This window comes from Solanum stenotomum, chromosome 6 (genome assembly GCF_019186545.1).
Source record: "Solanum stenotomum isolate F172 chromosome 6, ASM1918654v1, whole genome shotgun sequence".
NCBI classification, from domain to species: Eukaryota; Viridiplantae; Streptophyta; class Magnoliopsida; order Solanales; family Solanaceae; genus Solanum; species Solanum stenotomum.
Window position 1 is genome coordinate 61,547,163 of NC_064287.1, and position 17,170 is coordinate 61,564,332.

The 17,170-nt window shown below is 32.4% G+C and overlaps 1 protein-coding gene, 1 long non-coding RNA gene and 1 other non-coding gene across 4 annotated transcripts; 1 reads left to right on the top strand and 2 right to left on the bottom strand.

Moving 5' to 3' along the window:
• Positions 1–421: 421 nt before the first annotated feature.
• On the bottom strand, positions 422–495 carry TRNAV-CAC (transfer RNA valine (anticodon CAC)). The gene has a single exon. It is a non-coding gene; the product is annotated as a tRNA-Val (tRNA).
• Positions 496–1,133: 638 nt separating this feature from the next.
• LOC125867320 (folylpolyglutamate synthase) lies at positions 1,134–11,608 on the top strand. Of its 2 annotated transcripts, XM_049547773.1 has the most exons (17): positions 1,135–1,255; positions 1,378–1,413; positions 1,761–1,912; positions 2,006–2,071; positions 2,955–3,064; positions 3,388–3,448; positions 4,569–4,652; positions 4,775–4,831; positions 4,941–5,001; positions 5,287–5,333; positions 5,461–5,538; positions 6,698–6,862; positions 6,952–7,251; positions 8,508–8,586; positions 8,767–8,916; positions 9,819–9,979; positions 11,003–11,608. In XM_049547773.1, the coding sequence occupies exons 2-17, from the start codon at positions 1,404–1,406 to the stop codon at positions 11,060–11,062; spliced, it is 1,641 nt and encodes a 546-aa protein (XP_049403730.1). In that variant the 5' UTR covers positions 1,135–1,255; positions 1,378–1,403; the 3' UTR covers positions 11,063–11,608. The 2 variants fall into 2 exon arrangements, 1 of the variants encoding a protein (XP_049403730.1); XR_007446626.1 differs by lacking the exons at positions 9,819–9,979; positions 11,003–11,608 and having other exon boundaries at positions 1,134–1,255; positions 8,508–8,697; positions 8,767–8,905.
• LOC125867321 (uncharacterized) lies at positions 11,267–11,799 on the bottom strand. The gene is made up of 2 exons (XR_007446627.1): positions 11,650–11,799; positions 11,267–11,347 (listed from the first exon to the last, which is right to left on the bottom strand). It is a non-coding gene; the product is annotated as an uncharacterized LOC125867321 (long non-coding RNA).
• Positions 11,800–17,170: the final 5,371 nt, after the last annotated feature.

The window sequence follows — 17,170 nt, forward strand, 5'->3', positions numbered from 1 at the left end:
CTGATATATAGCATACACACAAATATACATAATATACGAAAAATACATACAACTGAATATACAAAGAACTTTTAAATCGTGTTGTGTACATCATATTTCATTGATTACTTTTTAAAAAAAAAGAGAAAGTTGCACCATATTTGGAAGGAAAAACTGATATTCCACCATTTATTTAAATTTGTTTGTCCTATTTTTATTTGGTACAAAGTTTAAAAAAGTAAATATGACTTTTTTAATCTTATGATCTTAAATTAAGGATATATCAAACACATTAAAATATTCTTTAATTTTTGTGGCTTTTAACCTATCACATGGAAAATTATAATTAAAAAGTTACTATAAAAGAAAATTATTTAAATTCAAAACTATAACACGCGAGCCATCGATTATAATGGAATTAAACGGCAAAAAAAATAAAATATGTCTGAGCCCGGGTTCGAACCGGGGACCTCTAGTGTGTGAGACTAGCGTGATAACCGACTACACCACCCAGACAATTTGTTAATGTTTGAAATTTAACATCCATCATTGAACACATTTCTTGACAATTCATGTGTAAGACTCTCGTACACATATTCATGTATAAAATTGGAAAAATCGAAATATTTTAAATATGTTTTTGACCTTTCATTCAATTATACATAACTTGTTTGAGAATCAACTTTGTATAAATGGAATCAATATGAGTTGTGGTGCAGTAATGAGACTGCTTCACTCTTAATTAAAAGTTTCAGATTCGAACCTTGAGTATGAAAGAAAATTTTGGGAGCAGCACCCTCAAATAAGCCTTACAATACGCGCGATCCGAATTTAGTCGGGAATCCAATATGAGCTCCGGACTCCGGGTGAGAAATCAAAAAAAAACTTTAATAAATAGTATACAATTTGTTTTACTAAAAAAAGTCGATATTCAAAATATGTACTAAAATCATTTTCATTTGTAACAAAATTTACGTGCGTACACTTTACTATCCTCAAATCTACTCAGTATAGTATAAAAAGTACATATAATACTCTCTTCCTTCTATTTTACGTATATCACGTTAAATAGTGTCACATAAAATGTAATGGAGTGTGCAATTGTTTAAAGAATAAGACAGTGCATGGAGGCAACTATAATTATACTACTTTTTTTTCTCCACTATACTCCAAAGCCAATTACCAACCCAGTTTATCATCTCACTCTTTTCAACAACCGCTACTTCTGAGTTCTACTTCTCGGCTCCACGCTTCAAATCTCCATCTCAGATTTCTGGTAAATCCTCTTCTGCTGCTGCTACCTTTGTATCAATCTCCATCTTCGTTTAATTCGTGTTAATAGTAGTATAATTCGTTCCTTTCGTTGATGATTTTTGTTTCGCTTTTTAATTTGTTCAGGTTTCGCTATTGTGTATCAATTGAAAATGTCACAAGGTACATACCCTAATTTTAACTCCTATCATTTATTGTTCCCGCAATTTTCAAGCTCGGATTCAGGATTTGAAGTTTGTGAGTTGTTAATATGACTTCAAGTTGATATAGTATTGTAATATTGTAGATATTTAGTGAATTGATTAAGATATGTATCGGGTTTGAGCAGACAACATGCTGGATCTGCTTGTATTGATAGGTTGATTAGTTGATAGGAAGAGGGAATATTGAATCTCTTGAGATTAGATAGAGCAATTAATTGGATGCATAGTTGATTGATTGTATTTTTTTGGTAATGGTTAATTGTGTTTGTATGTGAATGTATTTGTTCTGATTGGATTGAGTAATAGGTGAAGCTGGTGAAGGTAAGGATGAGATAAAGCCAACTCTTTCTCCATATGAAGAGGCAATGGAGGCATTATCGTCATTGATTACGAAACGGAGTCGTGCTGATAAGAGCAATAAAGGGGATAAATATGAGTTGCTCTTTGATTATATCAAGGTTGTTTTTCTTGTTCTTAACCTTTTCCAGTGTTATATGCTGGTGAATTGTTAATATGAAGCTGAGTTAAATTTCTACTGAAATGGGTCACAGATACTGGAACTAGAAGAACCAATTAAGCAAATGAAGATTATCCATGTGGCAGGTACCAAAGGAAAGGTAATGAGTTGAATGGGATCTAGTCTGCTATAGATAGGATCAATTTTGAATCTGTCACGACTCACATCTTGATTGAATTTTTAGAATTTGAGTAATTGAGGTTTGTCTAACATGTCAAGGCATCCTACTAGATCTTGTTGATATCTCATTTCATAAATGTTTTTGTATCTCCAATTGCTTTGGAAGAATATGGCTTATGCCCCATGTCTTCTATTTTCTAAGCACTTCTCTAATTGTTTTCCTGGAGCATCATCAGTTCATTTTACAAGTATATCATATTTCTTTCTTTCTTCTGTCCGTTTCTTTTTGTTTTATCCTTTTTGTTAGTTATTTTCATTGGAAAAGGATTTCTAATTTCTTGATGTTTAATACACATTATCAAATGCCTTTGAAATCCTAAACTATATGTATCAACTATCTTACACTTACCTCTTTTGCCTGTTGCAATCTTTGAATCAATTGACAAATTAACTTGCTGCAGGTCAAGTTTAAGCTCTATAACAATCTCTAGCTAAAAGTACTCTTGATATTAATCAGAATCAGATTCAGTGATACTGCTCTGAGATTGTAAAATAAAATATCTACAAATATGCTGATTATTTTTGGAAATATAAGGATGCTCATGGACATAAGATGAATGCAGAATGGATATACTGTCTAATGTGTGTCAATTTCTAATTTTCTGTTAATGGTAATGTTCTGCGTAATTTTTGTTAACACATTTTATCTACATACGTTCCCGCAGCTGGGCTTGCATTGGATCCTTTAGTTGACGCATGTTTGCAAAAGTTTTTCTTTTGATATGCAAGAGAATTACACTATTTTCGACCTTGTTAACTAATGGTTTATCTCCCTGACTTTTTTTGTTTTGGGTTTCATGAAGGGTTCAACTTGTGCCTTCACAGAGTCTATATTGCGCAACTGTGGCTTTCATACTGGTCTTTTTACATCTCCTCACCTCATTGATGTTAGAGAAAGATTCCGATTGGATGGGTGAGTGAGTTTCAGCTCAGATGTTTGGATCATCATGCTCTAGATCAGTTAAAGCTGAAAATTTCTTTCGACTCGTTTTTTAAATACAGGAACTTAACATTATTACGCTCGCTGTGAAATTTTGTTGGCCCTGTAGGAGTACTTTATTTTCCGCTTTATCAATCTCTTTTGGTGTGATCGGATGTTCATATACGATACAAATGGCTAACAGACTCTTGAAATAACATCTACTTTATTTCTTTCCACCTGATATCAAATTTCAATTTATAAGGTTATATTAAATCTCAGTTGATAACTCTGTCACTAAACTTGGTGTCTTTCAGAATGGACATTTGTGAAGAGAAGTTTTTGGCATATTTCTGGTGGTGCTTCGATAGATTCAAGGCAAGTAAAAATTGATGTGTTTCTTGGAATGTCAACTTATTTGATAGTTCCATCCTATTTTAAGTATTAGGCGTAATGATAGTTACATGTGGTAGTTCTCTGGAGGAATTAATATTTTGGATGAAACCTCATAACACAAAGTAGTCTTTTATATACGATCCATGAGTAATTTGACCATATTCAAGAGAATCCTAAGATGAATATGCAGTCATACAAGATTAAAATTAAAAATGATCATATTCCCCTGAAGGTGCAAGTAGTATGCATTGAGGAGAAAATGAGAGAAGGTCGCTTGAGATGGTTCGGTCATTCCTGCGTTGACCTACATATGCACCGATCTATAGGTGTGAAACTATGCATAGTGAAGTTGGTAAAATAGGATGAGGTAGACCTAAAATCACATGGAAGAAAATTGTCTCGAAAGACCTACAATTTCTTGGGATCGATGCAAACTTTGCTAAAAATAGAGCACAATGGAGTAAAAGATTCTAATAGGTAATATCTCCTACAGGGGAATATGATTTATTCTTTCTAGTGAAATTCTAGTATTATTATTGCTATTATTATATATATTTAACTTATTTTCACTTTAATTTTTATTTGGTATAATGATGACATGAGTGGAGCTTAAATGGAGAAGTGAGGATTCATATAGGCGAGATCCTAACTTGTTTGGGAAGAGACAATTGTTGTTGTTGTATAAGAACAACTCAGAACTTGTCTAACTAACCGTACTGTTACTCACATTTCTATACCACTCCTCTGAGTCCATTTATCTCCTCCAATTGGTTTTGGGTAAGCCACAAGTTGATTTTTCTTTTCATTTTGATCAATTTCAAAATAGCTAATGTGTTTTGTATGTGGTCACTGCAAAGCTGATGATTGGAAGTATTATAATCCACCATTTGTAGCATTTCAATTCAAGTAAGCAACATAATTTCTTCATAAAAAGGCAAACAACATGGATTAGTCCTGATTTTATTTTAACAGGTCTTGCATAACATGTAACTCTGGTCTCAGATCTCCCCAGCCTGGGAGAAGAAGTGTCTATTTTCTGCTTCTAATGTTTGGTTTGACCTGGAATGTTTATATAGGGTGATTTTCGGTATTTCTTGTGCAGGAAAGAGCGACTGACGAGGTCCCAATGCCCACTTACTTTCGCTTCCTTGCGCTTTTAGCATTCAAAATATTTGCAGCAGAGCAGGTGGGTCCTGGTGACTTTCCATGGCAAAACTGGCAACTGAATATGCTTTCATTAATCTAACATTGAATTTCAACTGTAGTTTATCACAAGTAGTGATTCTTTTGTGCATTTTCCGTGAGCAGGTTGATGTTGCTATTTTGGAGGTTGGACTAGGAGGCAAATATGATGCAACAAATGTGGTATTTAATCGACATAATGGACAATGTTTGCTACAGTGATCTATTCAATACTTCAATTTCTCAGTCATCTTTGGACATCCACTATGATGATGCATGTTATTCTTTTCAGGTCGAGAATCCAGTTGTTTGTGGCATAGCTTCACTAGGGTATGACCATATGGAAATTCTTGGTTAGTGTTTCTTCTTCAATAATTTTTGGTAGAAATGTGTTATTAATTGAATAGAATGTGCTCGGAAATCTGTAGATAGTATCTACCTCAAAAAATGCTGCAAAATGACACTAAAGCTTTTTCTGCAAGCCTTACTATTTATTAGATGTTTGATCAATCATACCTTCATTTACATTTAAATTTGATCCGGAGATCTATTGTGTCTATTTTATGATATTAACTTGGTGGAGTATTTTGATCTTGTTTTGATTCCTTTTATCCTCATGCTTGAACTACTATTATCAGGAAATACTCTTGGACAAATTGCTGGAGAGAAGGCAGGAATCTTCAAGGTTGAATAAAATATCACATCTTACAAAATTGTGCCCCTTGATTATACAATATCATCCTGTTTTAGGCTTTTCATTTCATTTCTTGTTCATTTGTTTTCTTCCTCATTTGTGTTTATGCTTGAAATAGCGAGGAGTGCCGGCATTTACTGTTCCCCAGCCTGACGAAGCAATGCTTGTGCTTGAAGAGAAGGCTTCTGAGTTAGATGTAAGTCAAAATTTTTGTTATATGGTATAAGTGTTAGTTTCCATTTGGTCCTAATTGTTATACCCATTCTCAACTGTGACCTTGCACTTCTGATTTCATCACTGAACCTTTGTTTTGAGCGACTTGCAGCTAGCATTATTCAAAATATTTACTGTGAGATGGTTTTGGTGTGCATCTAGTTGTTTTCTGTAGTAATCTATTGATGTAAATGGAGACCATTTGGATAAGTATGGTTTTTTGCCTGCTTAAGCATGAAGTTTGAATGATTGTTAGTTTGTATTTGGATCTGAGCATATGTTTTGATGGTGGCAAAGTTACTGATGGCAGTTGCTGGGGAAGACAGACCGATGTTTTATCAGAGTGCTCTGTTTCAGCACCTAGTTTCATGATTCGGGAGCATTGATGTTGATGTGCAGAGTTTTCATTTCCCGCATTTTAGTTTTCCAAATATTATTTTGATTTTTCTAATACAGAATCTCTTGCTTAGTTCTCATTTTATACAAAGAACCAATCTATTCAGGCTGTCAAACATGGCTTCTATAAAAGTAGATTCACGCAGGAACTTCAATTCAGATCAATGTAAACTTTTTATATGTCTCAAGCATAAGTATGAGTTCAGGAAGTGCAAGATGAAAGCATAGTTATAACCAATTAAGTAGCTGTAGGTATAAAGGTAATGTTTGCATCAGACAGAATATAAGTATTTTTAAACTGAAAAAGAATATAAGTATTGGCTTTTGTAAATGGTTGCAAAAAGTATTGTGATGAGCATTAGATCTATATATTTTTGTTCAAGTAGATTGGCATGTACCTTTTACATTAGATCAGCAACTAAGGTTACAATATCTTAGCTCAAAGGTGAGAGGAACCAAAAGAAGCAGTAATTAGTTTACTTGCTGACACCCAAGGGGGACTTCATCCAAATTCATTAACTGGATGAATAAAACTGTCTCTCCAGTTGGACAGAATGGTACTGAAATGAAAGGTCATAGTGGGATTTATTTAAGGGAGAATTCTCATATCAGATATCTCTTATCAACTTTTCCTTCATTTAAGGGACGAAAATTTCATCTTTGATCTATGATGATCTTTCCTTCGTAACAGGAACATAATTATGTTAAGAAGTTTCTTGTTGATGTGAACATGTATTGTTGTGCAGGTACATCTTGAGGTAGCTGCTCCACTTGATGCCAGCGTGCTGAGTGGTTTACATCTTGGGCTAGAGGGTGAGCACCAATACGTAAATGCTGGTCTTGCCATTGCATTATGCTCTACTTGGCTACAGAGAACTGGCCACGTTGAAATTAATTACCTAAAAGAGATGGTAAATGATATCTCATGCATGGTTTTTAATGTGTATTCCTCTTTTCCCTCCTTTTAACTTCATTCTTTTGTTTCCCCCCTTCGAAATAGACACATCTACCTGAGCAATTTGTTAAAGGGCTAGCAACAGCTGCCTTACAAGGCCGTGCTCAAATTGTGCCTGACCAACTCATAGAGAGTGAAAGCTTAGGGGACCTTGTGTTCTACTTGGATGGTGCCCATAGTCCTGAAAGCATGGATGTATGTGCCAAATGGTTTTCTCTGGCAATCAAAGGAGATTACAAGCAACACAATTCCTATGAAAGTAATCATGGACATAATGAATTGGGACCCTCACATGATTCAGTAGAGATTAGCCATCATGAAGCATCCAAGAAAAGTTCAACCCAGGTAAGCTTATCTCAATGTCATCCAAAAGATTTCTTGTATGCTTCTTTGGACTACATGCTGCTTATTAGAGTATGAATTTTAAAAAACTTGAGTTTTTCTTGAGTTAAATATATAAGCCGAATTATTGAACAAACCTGAAGTTTCTTTGTCATATATACACATACATATGTGTGTGTGTGTCTACTAAGTTGAATTAGCATCTAATTTTGTGTTCACTCCAGCAGCATTGTATAAAATAAGACAGAGGGAGCTCATTCTAACAGGGATAAACCCATGTCTAATTTATGTGCCTAAACTATTTCAACCGATAAACTATCGAGAACCCCTGAAGAAGTTTTCCTTTATAAATCTCACCTTTCCTGTTGTTCTGAATATTATAGACCCTCCCTTGTTTTATGGTTTGTGAAACCTAACCTATTTTTTACTCTCACCTTTCCATTTGAGTATTATAGAACCTCCTTGTTTATAATTTGAGAAATCAAACTTATTTTTACATGAATTGACCAACATGCCCTTTTATTTGTACTTCCTGAAAAGAAATATATTGGTCAATCTACTCTAAACCTATATAAGAGAGATTTATGTAACACTCAAAGCTAGGAGAGGAAGTTGTTAGACAGAAGCTCAAGGGAGGTCTATGCTATTAAACCCTTTATATTATCAGTACAAATCTTTTTGACATTTAACCCAAAAAAAATAAAGTCTTTTTGACAGGCCTGAGTTTCAAACATAGTTGAATAACTTTTATGGAACGAAATATGTCTAGCAAGGATGATCAGAAGACTATTCTTGGATAGTTGTCTCAGAAGTACATTTTGATGCAAAGTACACCCTTCATTCTCATTCAATCATTTAATAAATAAGTGATGCTGACAACTCAAATACATTCCTGTATGATCTACAGGCAGATGGATTTTATTTAAATTTAAAAAGCTAATCTATCAATTTTTGTTTTAGTAAAATATTCTAAAAACTAATCTATGTTCAATTATCCTTCCAAGTCTTGATCTAATATTTTTGATCTCTAGTGCAAACAAAATAAACAGTTGTTTTATTACATAAATATCTACTGTCTTGAATTTGTCCATCAGGAAGTTGGGAAGTGGTGGAAGTTAAGCTATGACTCCTGCCTGTATGTGATAAGGAGAGAGCAAGTACATATAGACTCAGTCATCATTTATTTTTGAGATGCTGATTATTATTATTTATTATTATTATTTGCCCTGCTAAATGTGGGAGTGTTGTCAAACCTGCAGTTCTTACTCTTCAACTGTATGTCAGTGAGGGATCCTGAACTACTTCTTCCAAGGCTGGTGAGGGCGTGTGCTAGTCATGGTAATTACTTGGACGCAGTCAATCTTACCTTTGAGTTCCTCAGATAAATAGCAAGGATAAAATTCTTGAAATCTTGTGGTCATTGCTGAATGATAATGATACTATAGCCCGGTGAGCTTAATGATTTCTTTGCAACTTTTTATGTAGTTCAGGAGTTTGACATAAAGTCTAATATTTCAGGAGTCCACTTCCAGAAAGCACTCTTTGTACCTAATGTTTCAGTATATTACAAGGTGGGTACAAGTGCCTCAACTACTGATACTCAAGTTGATCTGTCATGGCAGTTGACTCTACAAAGAATATGGGAAAACCTTGTTCGTGGGGAAAAAGGTTAGAAGTCATATTAAACTATAGTCAACATTTTAGTAGTTAGTATTTTGGAAGCTAACAATTCTCATAATTGACAAATATCATGGAACTAATTGTGTTCCAAATCCCATGATTAATATATCTGAGACTTAATAATAGTTTTTGAAATAATCCCCCTTTATATTAGTAGAAAATTTGCTGGCATACCTCAGCCACTAGATATGTTTAATGTTAACTTACCTAATTCTCATCAATTATGGATACTTCATTCTTTAATGCTAAGACCATACTAGTGCAAAATGGGGATCGAGTGATTTTTCAGTTATGCGTCTCGACTTAAGAGGACACCTGATCCATGCTCTCTTCCCTTGGTAGAGAGGAAAATTTCTATACCTTGCATCTACTTAAATTGTGGAATATGAGTATCTAATATTTTTGAATTGAAAGAATTATATTCTTACAAATGCTTATTGAAGTCATTTTCTGTCATATAAACATGCAGGACAGTGACTAACAATCCTCTTATATCTCACCAAGCATGATGGTCATCATTATTGAATGAGTTAAGAAAAATGTGGTTTAGGGGTCATATTGAGCAACAATCTGCTTTAATCTTCCTTTTCCCCTTTCATTTTTACATTAATGGACCTCTAAGAAACTAATAGGGTGACTAATCTTTCTGCATGTTTATGTACACAGAATTAAATAGCGTACTGACATCAATTAGATAAATCTGATGTGCCACATGTCTCTTGAATGTTATCATTTTATTTATCTGTATAAAAGTCTCAAGTATTGCCACAAGTGTGAAGAGATTGTTTATACGATTGGAGTTAATGGTTTTTAAAACCTCTCTTGAAATGGAAGCATAATTGATTGCTAAAAGATAAGTTGTGCATTTAACTGATCCTATTTAGTTACAGGCAATGATGTGAAGAATACAGACCACACATATGAAGAAGTAACAGATGATTCGGAAAAAGGAGCTCAAAGTTGTGAGAACAGCAAAGTGTTTCCTTCACTCCCAGTAGCAATAAACTGGCTTAGGGACACTGTTCGTAAAAACCGATCTGGTCACTCCCAGGTAATGCCGAATCATGCATGCTTACTGTGCATCAATGAATAGAACAACTTTTTGTCTTACAAGAATTAAAGGAGATCAATTTTTATTGATTACGAGATAACTCTCGGACATACTTGAACTGAAATCTGTAGAAGTCAGATACCATTCCCTCCGCTCTCCATCCAAAATTGAATTTCACTTTTCTTTTTGTCCTGTGATATGATATCATCTCCCTGTTTGGTAGTCTGTGTTAGTATTTCACGTAGGATCTTATTCTACGATCTTTACTAGTACCTGTCGCTTTATATGTTGTGTACTTCTTGTTATTTTGCTGTCATTATTTTCCTTTTTTCCTGCTTTGATTACTCTGCTTTTGAGCCAAAGGCCTACCGGAAACAACCTCTCTACCTTACAAAGGTAAAGGTAAGGTTTGTGTGCATCCTATCCTCCCCAGACCCCACTTGTGGGTTTTTACTAGGTGCGTCGTTGTTATTATTGTCTTGTGGTAAAGCAATGTTCACTTCTTCAAGTAACACCTGTGTAACACCAAATATTAATATATAATCATTAGATTTACTTTTAGCATCTCCAACACAACTTTTCCCCTTGTCTGTTTATGAAAATGAAAATGTAACATGTAGGACCTTGATGTTCCCGCATTTAGCACTTAATAATCTTGTTTATATCTTCTCTTGATAATAATAATCATGCAAGTCTGAATTGGAAAAGTTATGTGGCAAATTAAGTAACAGTGAACTAGAATTTCAGGGCAAATACTCTTATTGAGGTCCTTGTTGCATAGTACTTTCTTGTTTATCGTTATTACTGCAAAAGCGGTACTAATTGTTAAGATTTTCTTTCTAGAGAGCATTTACACTTTCTAGTATGCATGCAAGAAATCTTACTAATTGCAGAACAGATATATTCCTCGTCTGCCATAAGCTCAACTTCTCGTCTATTTCTGTAGAGTAAAATAGTATTGTCCTTTAGCATTGTTCTATCCTGTATATAGCAAACTAGTTAATGTTTCTGTTGTTTATCTAGGTTCTGGTGACGGGGTCTTTACATCTCGTGGGTGACGTTCTAAGATTAGTCAAGAAGTGAGCTGCTAACGTCTATCTATAGTCCCTCGGTTTTTCCAATTCATGGCTGCTTATGATGTTCCAACGAAGAACAGAAAGACTTGATAAATTTGTTTTCTGTTTACTGTCCTGAAGCATCAACCTCTCAGTTATACCAGCTCCAGTTGATCCCCAGCTCTCATGCTCTTGGTCAGAAGTTGGAGATTGATTTTTCATGTATTGATTGCATTTTCAATAGATCCTTGTGGTCCGGCCTTTCCCTGAACCCCGTGCATAGTGGGAGCTTGTGCACGGTGCACCGGGATACCTTTTTTTAATTGCCCCTTTTTAAGCTCTCATATCCTTTTTTATGTATTAAGAAAATAAAATACATAATACGCATTTTCAATAGATCCTTGTGGTCCGGCCTTTTCCTGAACCCCATGCATAGTAGGAGCTTGTGCATGGTGCACCGGGATACCTTTTTTTAATTGCCCCTTTTTAAGCTCATGCCTTTTTTATGTATTAAGAAATTGAAATACATAATATGCATTTTCAATAGATCCTTGTGGTTCGGCTTTTCCCTGAATGCGTGCATAGTGGGAGCTTGTGCACGGTGCACTGGGATACCTTTTTTTAATTTCCCCTTTTTAAGCTCTCATGGCTTTTTTATGTCTTAAGAAAATGAAATACATAATACGCATTGTTTTACACTGATAAATAATAGTATCAATTCTGCTAGTTTCATTTCCATATATAAAAGGGAATGGGGTTCGAACCTATGATACAATCTTGTGTTATAACTCATAGCTCTAATCCCCAATTTCTTGGTGAAAAAAAGCGTTGCCTTTAAATTATCGAAAAAAGAAAAGAAGGAACCGTGCAAAAGTTATTTTTTGTTGAGATGAATTAATTTTACGTGAAAAAAATGTGTAACGAAAAACTTATAATATTTGTGTTTAACATGTGATGAAGAACCTTGGTTAATAAATTGACGTAACAAAATTAGTCAACAATAATTTCCTAATGCAAGTTTAGAGATTCTTCATCTAATTTATTTGAGGGAATTTTTTTTCTAGGTAAACGACTGTTCAGAATTCAGCTAGCCAATAAAATATAGTTTGTAAAAAAGTAACAAAATTAGTCAACAATAATTTCCTAATGCAAAGTTTAGAGATTCTTCATTTAATTTATTTGAGGGAATTTTTTTTTCTAGGTAAACGACTGTTCAGAATTCAGCTAGCCAATAAAATATAGTTTGTAAAAAAGAACAACTAATTAGTTGAGTCCATTCAATTCGTAAACCCCATTTTATTATTTTGTTGATCAATTTTTTTCTTTTTCAAAAGTGATACTTCATAGTGAAAGAAGACAGTTTATCCTAAAGATATCCTAAATTCATTGTAATTATATTATATTAAAAGGATGCAACTGCTTAATAGAAGTCTCACTTCTGACTTTTAGTCTTTAAGCTGGCGATCTTGCGATCTTTGAGAACTTGACTTTTAATGCGAAATATAAAATTCATAAAAAAGTAGTAATAAATAAATATATGAACTTATTATTGAGATAAAATTTAAATCCACCTTGTACAACAAATCGAAATGAATATCATGTTATGTTAGCAAAGTTATTCTTGCGAGTTACGACTATATGGAGAGAAGCAAAGCTTCACATACAGCTTCACTTCTTCCTTGCTTTTTTTTTTTTTTTTTTTTTTCATGTTGCTTTTATAAAACTTACAACTAAGTAATAAAGTGAATATAAAAGGTACTTGACATGTATCAATTGGTTTGACATTAAGTAATTGAAGTGTACCAATTCTTTTTTACCTTAACTTTATGTATAGAATGTGCAATATGGTGCTTAGACAATTCAAAAGTTGCAAAAATGAACCACTTTTTAAATCCTGTCCATAATGTCTCCCTACACTACTCCCCCACTAAAATCTGATCCCAATTGCAAATTTTATTGGGAAAGAGAAAAAAAAAAGGATTTTTGTATTTCTGAAGAAAGAAAAAAGCTGCTAACTAGCTAGTCATTCAACTTTAATATAGTATTCCATATTATAATAATGCGGTCGCAGTTGAGTGATAAATATTTCTTCATCTTTAATTAAAGTTTTTGGATTCAAGTTCTGAATACAAAATCGTCTTTACTAGAAAATTATACAACAAATTTGAGATTTATGGACGACTATAACAAATGAAGAAATTAGCGGCAATAATATAATTGTTGTTATATTGTATTAAGCGACAATCTTAATATAGATATTTATAACCAACACTTTATATAAATACCGTTGAAAACTTTAGTGACTTTAAATATAATGACATTAGCTCAATTTATTACAAAATATTTTTACGATAATAAATATTATTGCTAAATTTGTTGTGGTAATTCGAATAGAAATATAAATATCAGACAACAGGGGAAAAAAGATGAACATTTGCAGTAATATTTAAAATTCAACCACTATTTAAAATAGTAAATTAATTAGTGAAATTGTTTAATTAATTAGGACTCATTTTGCAGCCACTAAATCCTGATGTCGGCCTTTGCTGAATAAAAAGTAAATATATATACTAGTATTTTTTTCTTTATTTATATTTTTTGATCGATGTCAGTATTCATATTAGAATTTGATTAATTATACATTACATTATTAACACTTCTAATAAGATTTTTTTTATTCTCGTAGGCTCAAACCTGAATGCTCCCAATAAGATTTTCTTCACGTGATATCATATATATTCGTAGGCAATTAAGAAGGTACTTTAATTAATCTATTTTTTTAACCTTATATGCCTGACAACAAAGTGAGTGCCAACAATTTATGCCTTTTCCTTTTTAATAACCCAATCAAGATTTAAATTTCCACTAAAAAGAATATTATGGTTATGATTTATTAATTAAAATAATATTGGACTTTTATTAGTTGTAATGACAACACTAAAGAAGAAGAGTACTGATTCTAATTAACTTTTTTAACGCATAAAATCGCTGGAAGAATAATTCAGTAAAAGTTGCTGATCACCAAAATAAAATAAAATACTAAAACAATTATGTTTCATCTTTAACTTGTGCTAACATAATATGGAGTAATTTTTAATTATTTTCTTACTCGATGTTCGATATTATATTAGAGTCCTTATTCACCATGTAAAACCATAAATATAATAGTTTTGACTTAAATTTTGTATTTATATTTAAGAATCCATTTAACATGTATTTTCTGAATTATTTTCGAAGATATAAGACTTACATTAATTAATATGGTTATTAGCTTATTATGAAAAAATATTCATATTAATTATTGTTTTTAAAGAAAAATATCAAGTTAAAAATGGATAAGTAAAAGTAAATCGGTGGGTGTATTTGGGAAAACCAGTCATTTTTTTTGGTTAGCCTTTAATTAATGATGAATCAATATTGCTACAAAATGATAAGACAAAAAAATTGTATAATAGTACCACTCAAACCAAAATGATCTGAAATTGAATAAAAGAAAAAAAAAACCAGATGCTACACCTAAACCTCAAACAAAGAATCTCAACTACATTTCATTTTATATATATAAGAGAAAATAAAATAGAGAAAAAAAATATGTAGAAATGCTTGCTAACTCCTTTTCGATTTTTTTTTCAGGTTCGATATCCACATTGAAGTCCGATTATTTTAGATTCGCGCCACATAAGACTCTGTTTAATGAAAAATGTTCCATACTAAAAAAATTTTCATAACCTAACTCAAACTCGAGACCTAGCAGCTCCAGCCATTGCACCACATCTGGTAGTAGTCCTTTATGAATTTAAGATACCTCAACTAACAAGAAATGGTATAACAACAGTCATCAGTTAATGACTCATCACAATACTAAATGTGAATTTGAGACCGTTAATTGCTTTGCTTGAGTGATTCTATAGTATAAGAATTTATTCTATTTTATTATATTATCGCAGATCATCTTTACTTGTTATAATACATAACTTATCTTATTTTCAAGATCACAAATTTATATTCCAAAAAGTATTACCTAAACTATTTTGCTCCGACTCTTCAAAAATGTATTTAAATGCATATCAGATCCTTCAAAATAATGTATTATATAATATTTTCGAGTAGTCCGAACAACATAACACAATACAATCTTGTATATTAACGGATGGTGTGTATATATAACTTTAAACTTTTTTTAAAAAAAAATTAGAATATTTTTGAATGACTTTTGAATGGACAGGTGCTTGGATATATGATAATATTCGTTTTAGTAATTCTTTCTAACTTTTTGTTATATTTTCATAAAATGCTTACCAAAAAGCATAAAGGCATAATTTAATTTGTATATCAACTTGTTGACAATACATTAGATAGGGAAAAATACACTTAGAGAAAACACACAACCGTTAGAAGTTGGCATGGCCCAATGACCAAAAGTGGTAGGGGGTTAGGGGGACTTTTGGAAATAGGACATTTGCATGCATGGTTGACTTAATATTACTCGCTCAGTCTGAAATTATCTATCGTGATTTTGAAAAATAATTATCTCAAATAATTTATTGTTTTAGAAGTTCAAGACAAAACGAGTAATTATTTTTTTCATTTAATCCTTAGTAGTAATTGTTCTTGAAGATTACAAATATCTCGATATATAGAGTAAATATTTAATAAAGAGAGATTATATCTTAAGACATAAATGAGGATAAATATGGATTTTTTTTTTATAAAAAAATTCTTCTCATTAATGTTTTTTAAGAGGCGTATAAAAGAGAAACACGATAGATAATTTGAGATGAAGAAAATAGCAAACTATAGAAGTAGATATTGTGATTTGTTTTGTGGGAAAGGTAAAGTTCTTTTCTAGTGAGTCCGGCCTTAAAATGGACACTTTTAGGCACTATATATAAAAAGGGGTCCTTCCTAAAAACACAGATCAAAACGGATCCTTCTTTGCCCACAAATGGGCGAATTATCCACCCTCTGTCTATAACTCCACCCTAAATTACATAGAAAATCGATCACTTTTCATTTTGCACGAGGCTTAAGAAATTATAAATAAAAGATAATTTTACTAATTCACCCCTTAAAAAACTTCTTGAGAATTTTACAAACAAATGTGAACACTTTCAAAAAGAGTTAATTGCAAGGGTAATATAGACATTTTTTAATTAACGGTTTCTTGATTTAGTAAGGTGGACAATTAATATGAAGCAACTATTTTTAATATAACAATCAACTAATATGAGACGGAGGGAGTAGTTCGTCCATAAATGGGCGAGCTACTATTTTTTTATTACATTTTCTTAACTTTTCACGTGAATGATATCTCTCCTTCAACAATAAATACGTGTTCTTATTCATTTAACGTTTTCTCATTTATCTTTTATCTTCTTCTATTATAGTTCGTCATAATTCAAGCTATAAATTTATAAAAATACTTAGGTGAACCTCCATCGTATATATCTAATGCTTACCGAAAGGCAAAAGGCATCATTTGATTTTGTTCATCAACTTGGTGACAATACATTAGATAGGGAAAAATTCTCTTAGAAAAAAAAACACAACCGATATAAGTTGGCATGGACCAATATGACCAAAAATGATAGGGGGCTAGGGGGACTTTTGGACATAAGACAAGATTTTTTATTAAAGGAGGTTAATATATATTAGTTATATTTAAATATAATGTAAAATTTTGGCGAAAAAAGGATTTTAGAACTTGAAAATGAATATAATTCAGTGGTGCAGTGATCATAGAACAATAGGTCTCATCTGAGGAGTGACGGATTCGGATGGAGTCTCGCTTGTAGAGGAGGAGTAAAACGCTCTAAAAATGCCCCAAAGGAAGGATATTTTTAACTGTAAAGGATAACTAAGATTAAATAAGTGGAAGGATGAGCAATTTTAACCGTAAAGGATAATTGAGGTCCAATAAGTGGAAATGGAGTTATTTTAAACCAACATATTAACGCTAAGAGCAATTAGGATCCAATTGGTGAAAGGAGAACAAATTTAAACTATTTATACTTTTCCGTATAATGTATTATACAAGGGTGTCACTTTATTATGATAACTAGATTTGCTTGTTTTATGATATTTCATTCAATATTTCATACTCATATTGGATCCGACTAATTCTCAGTAAAATGAA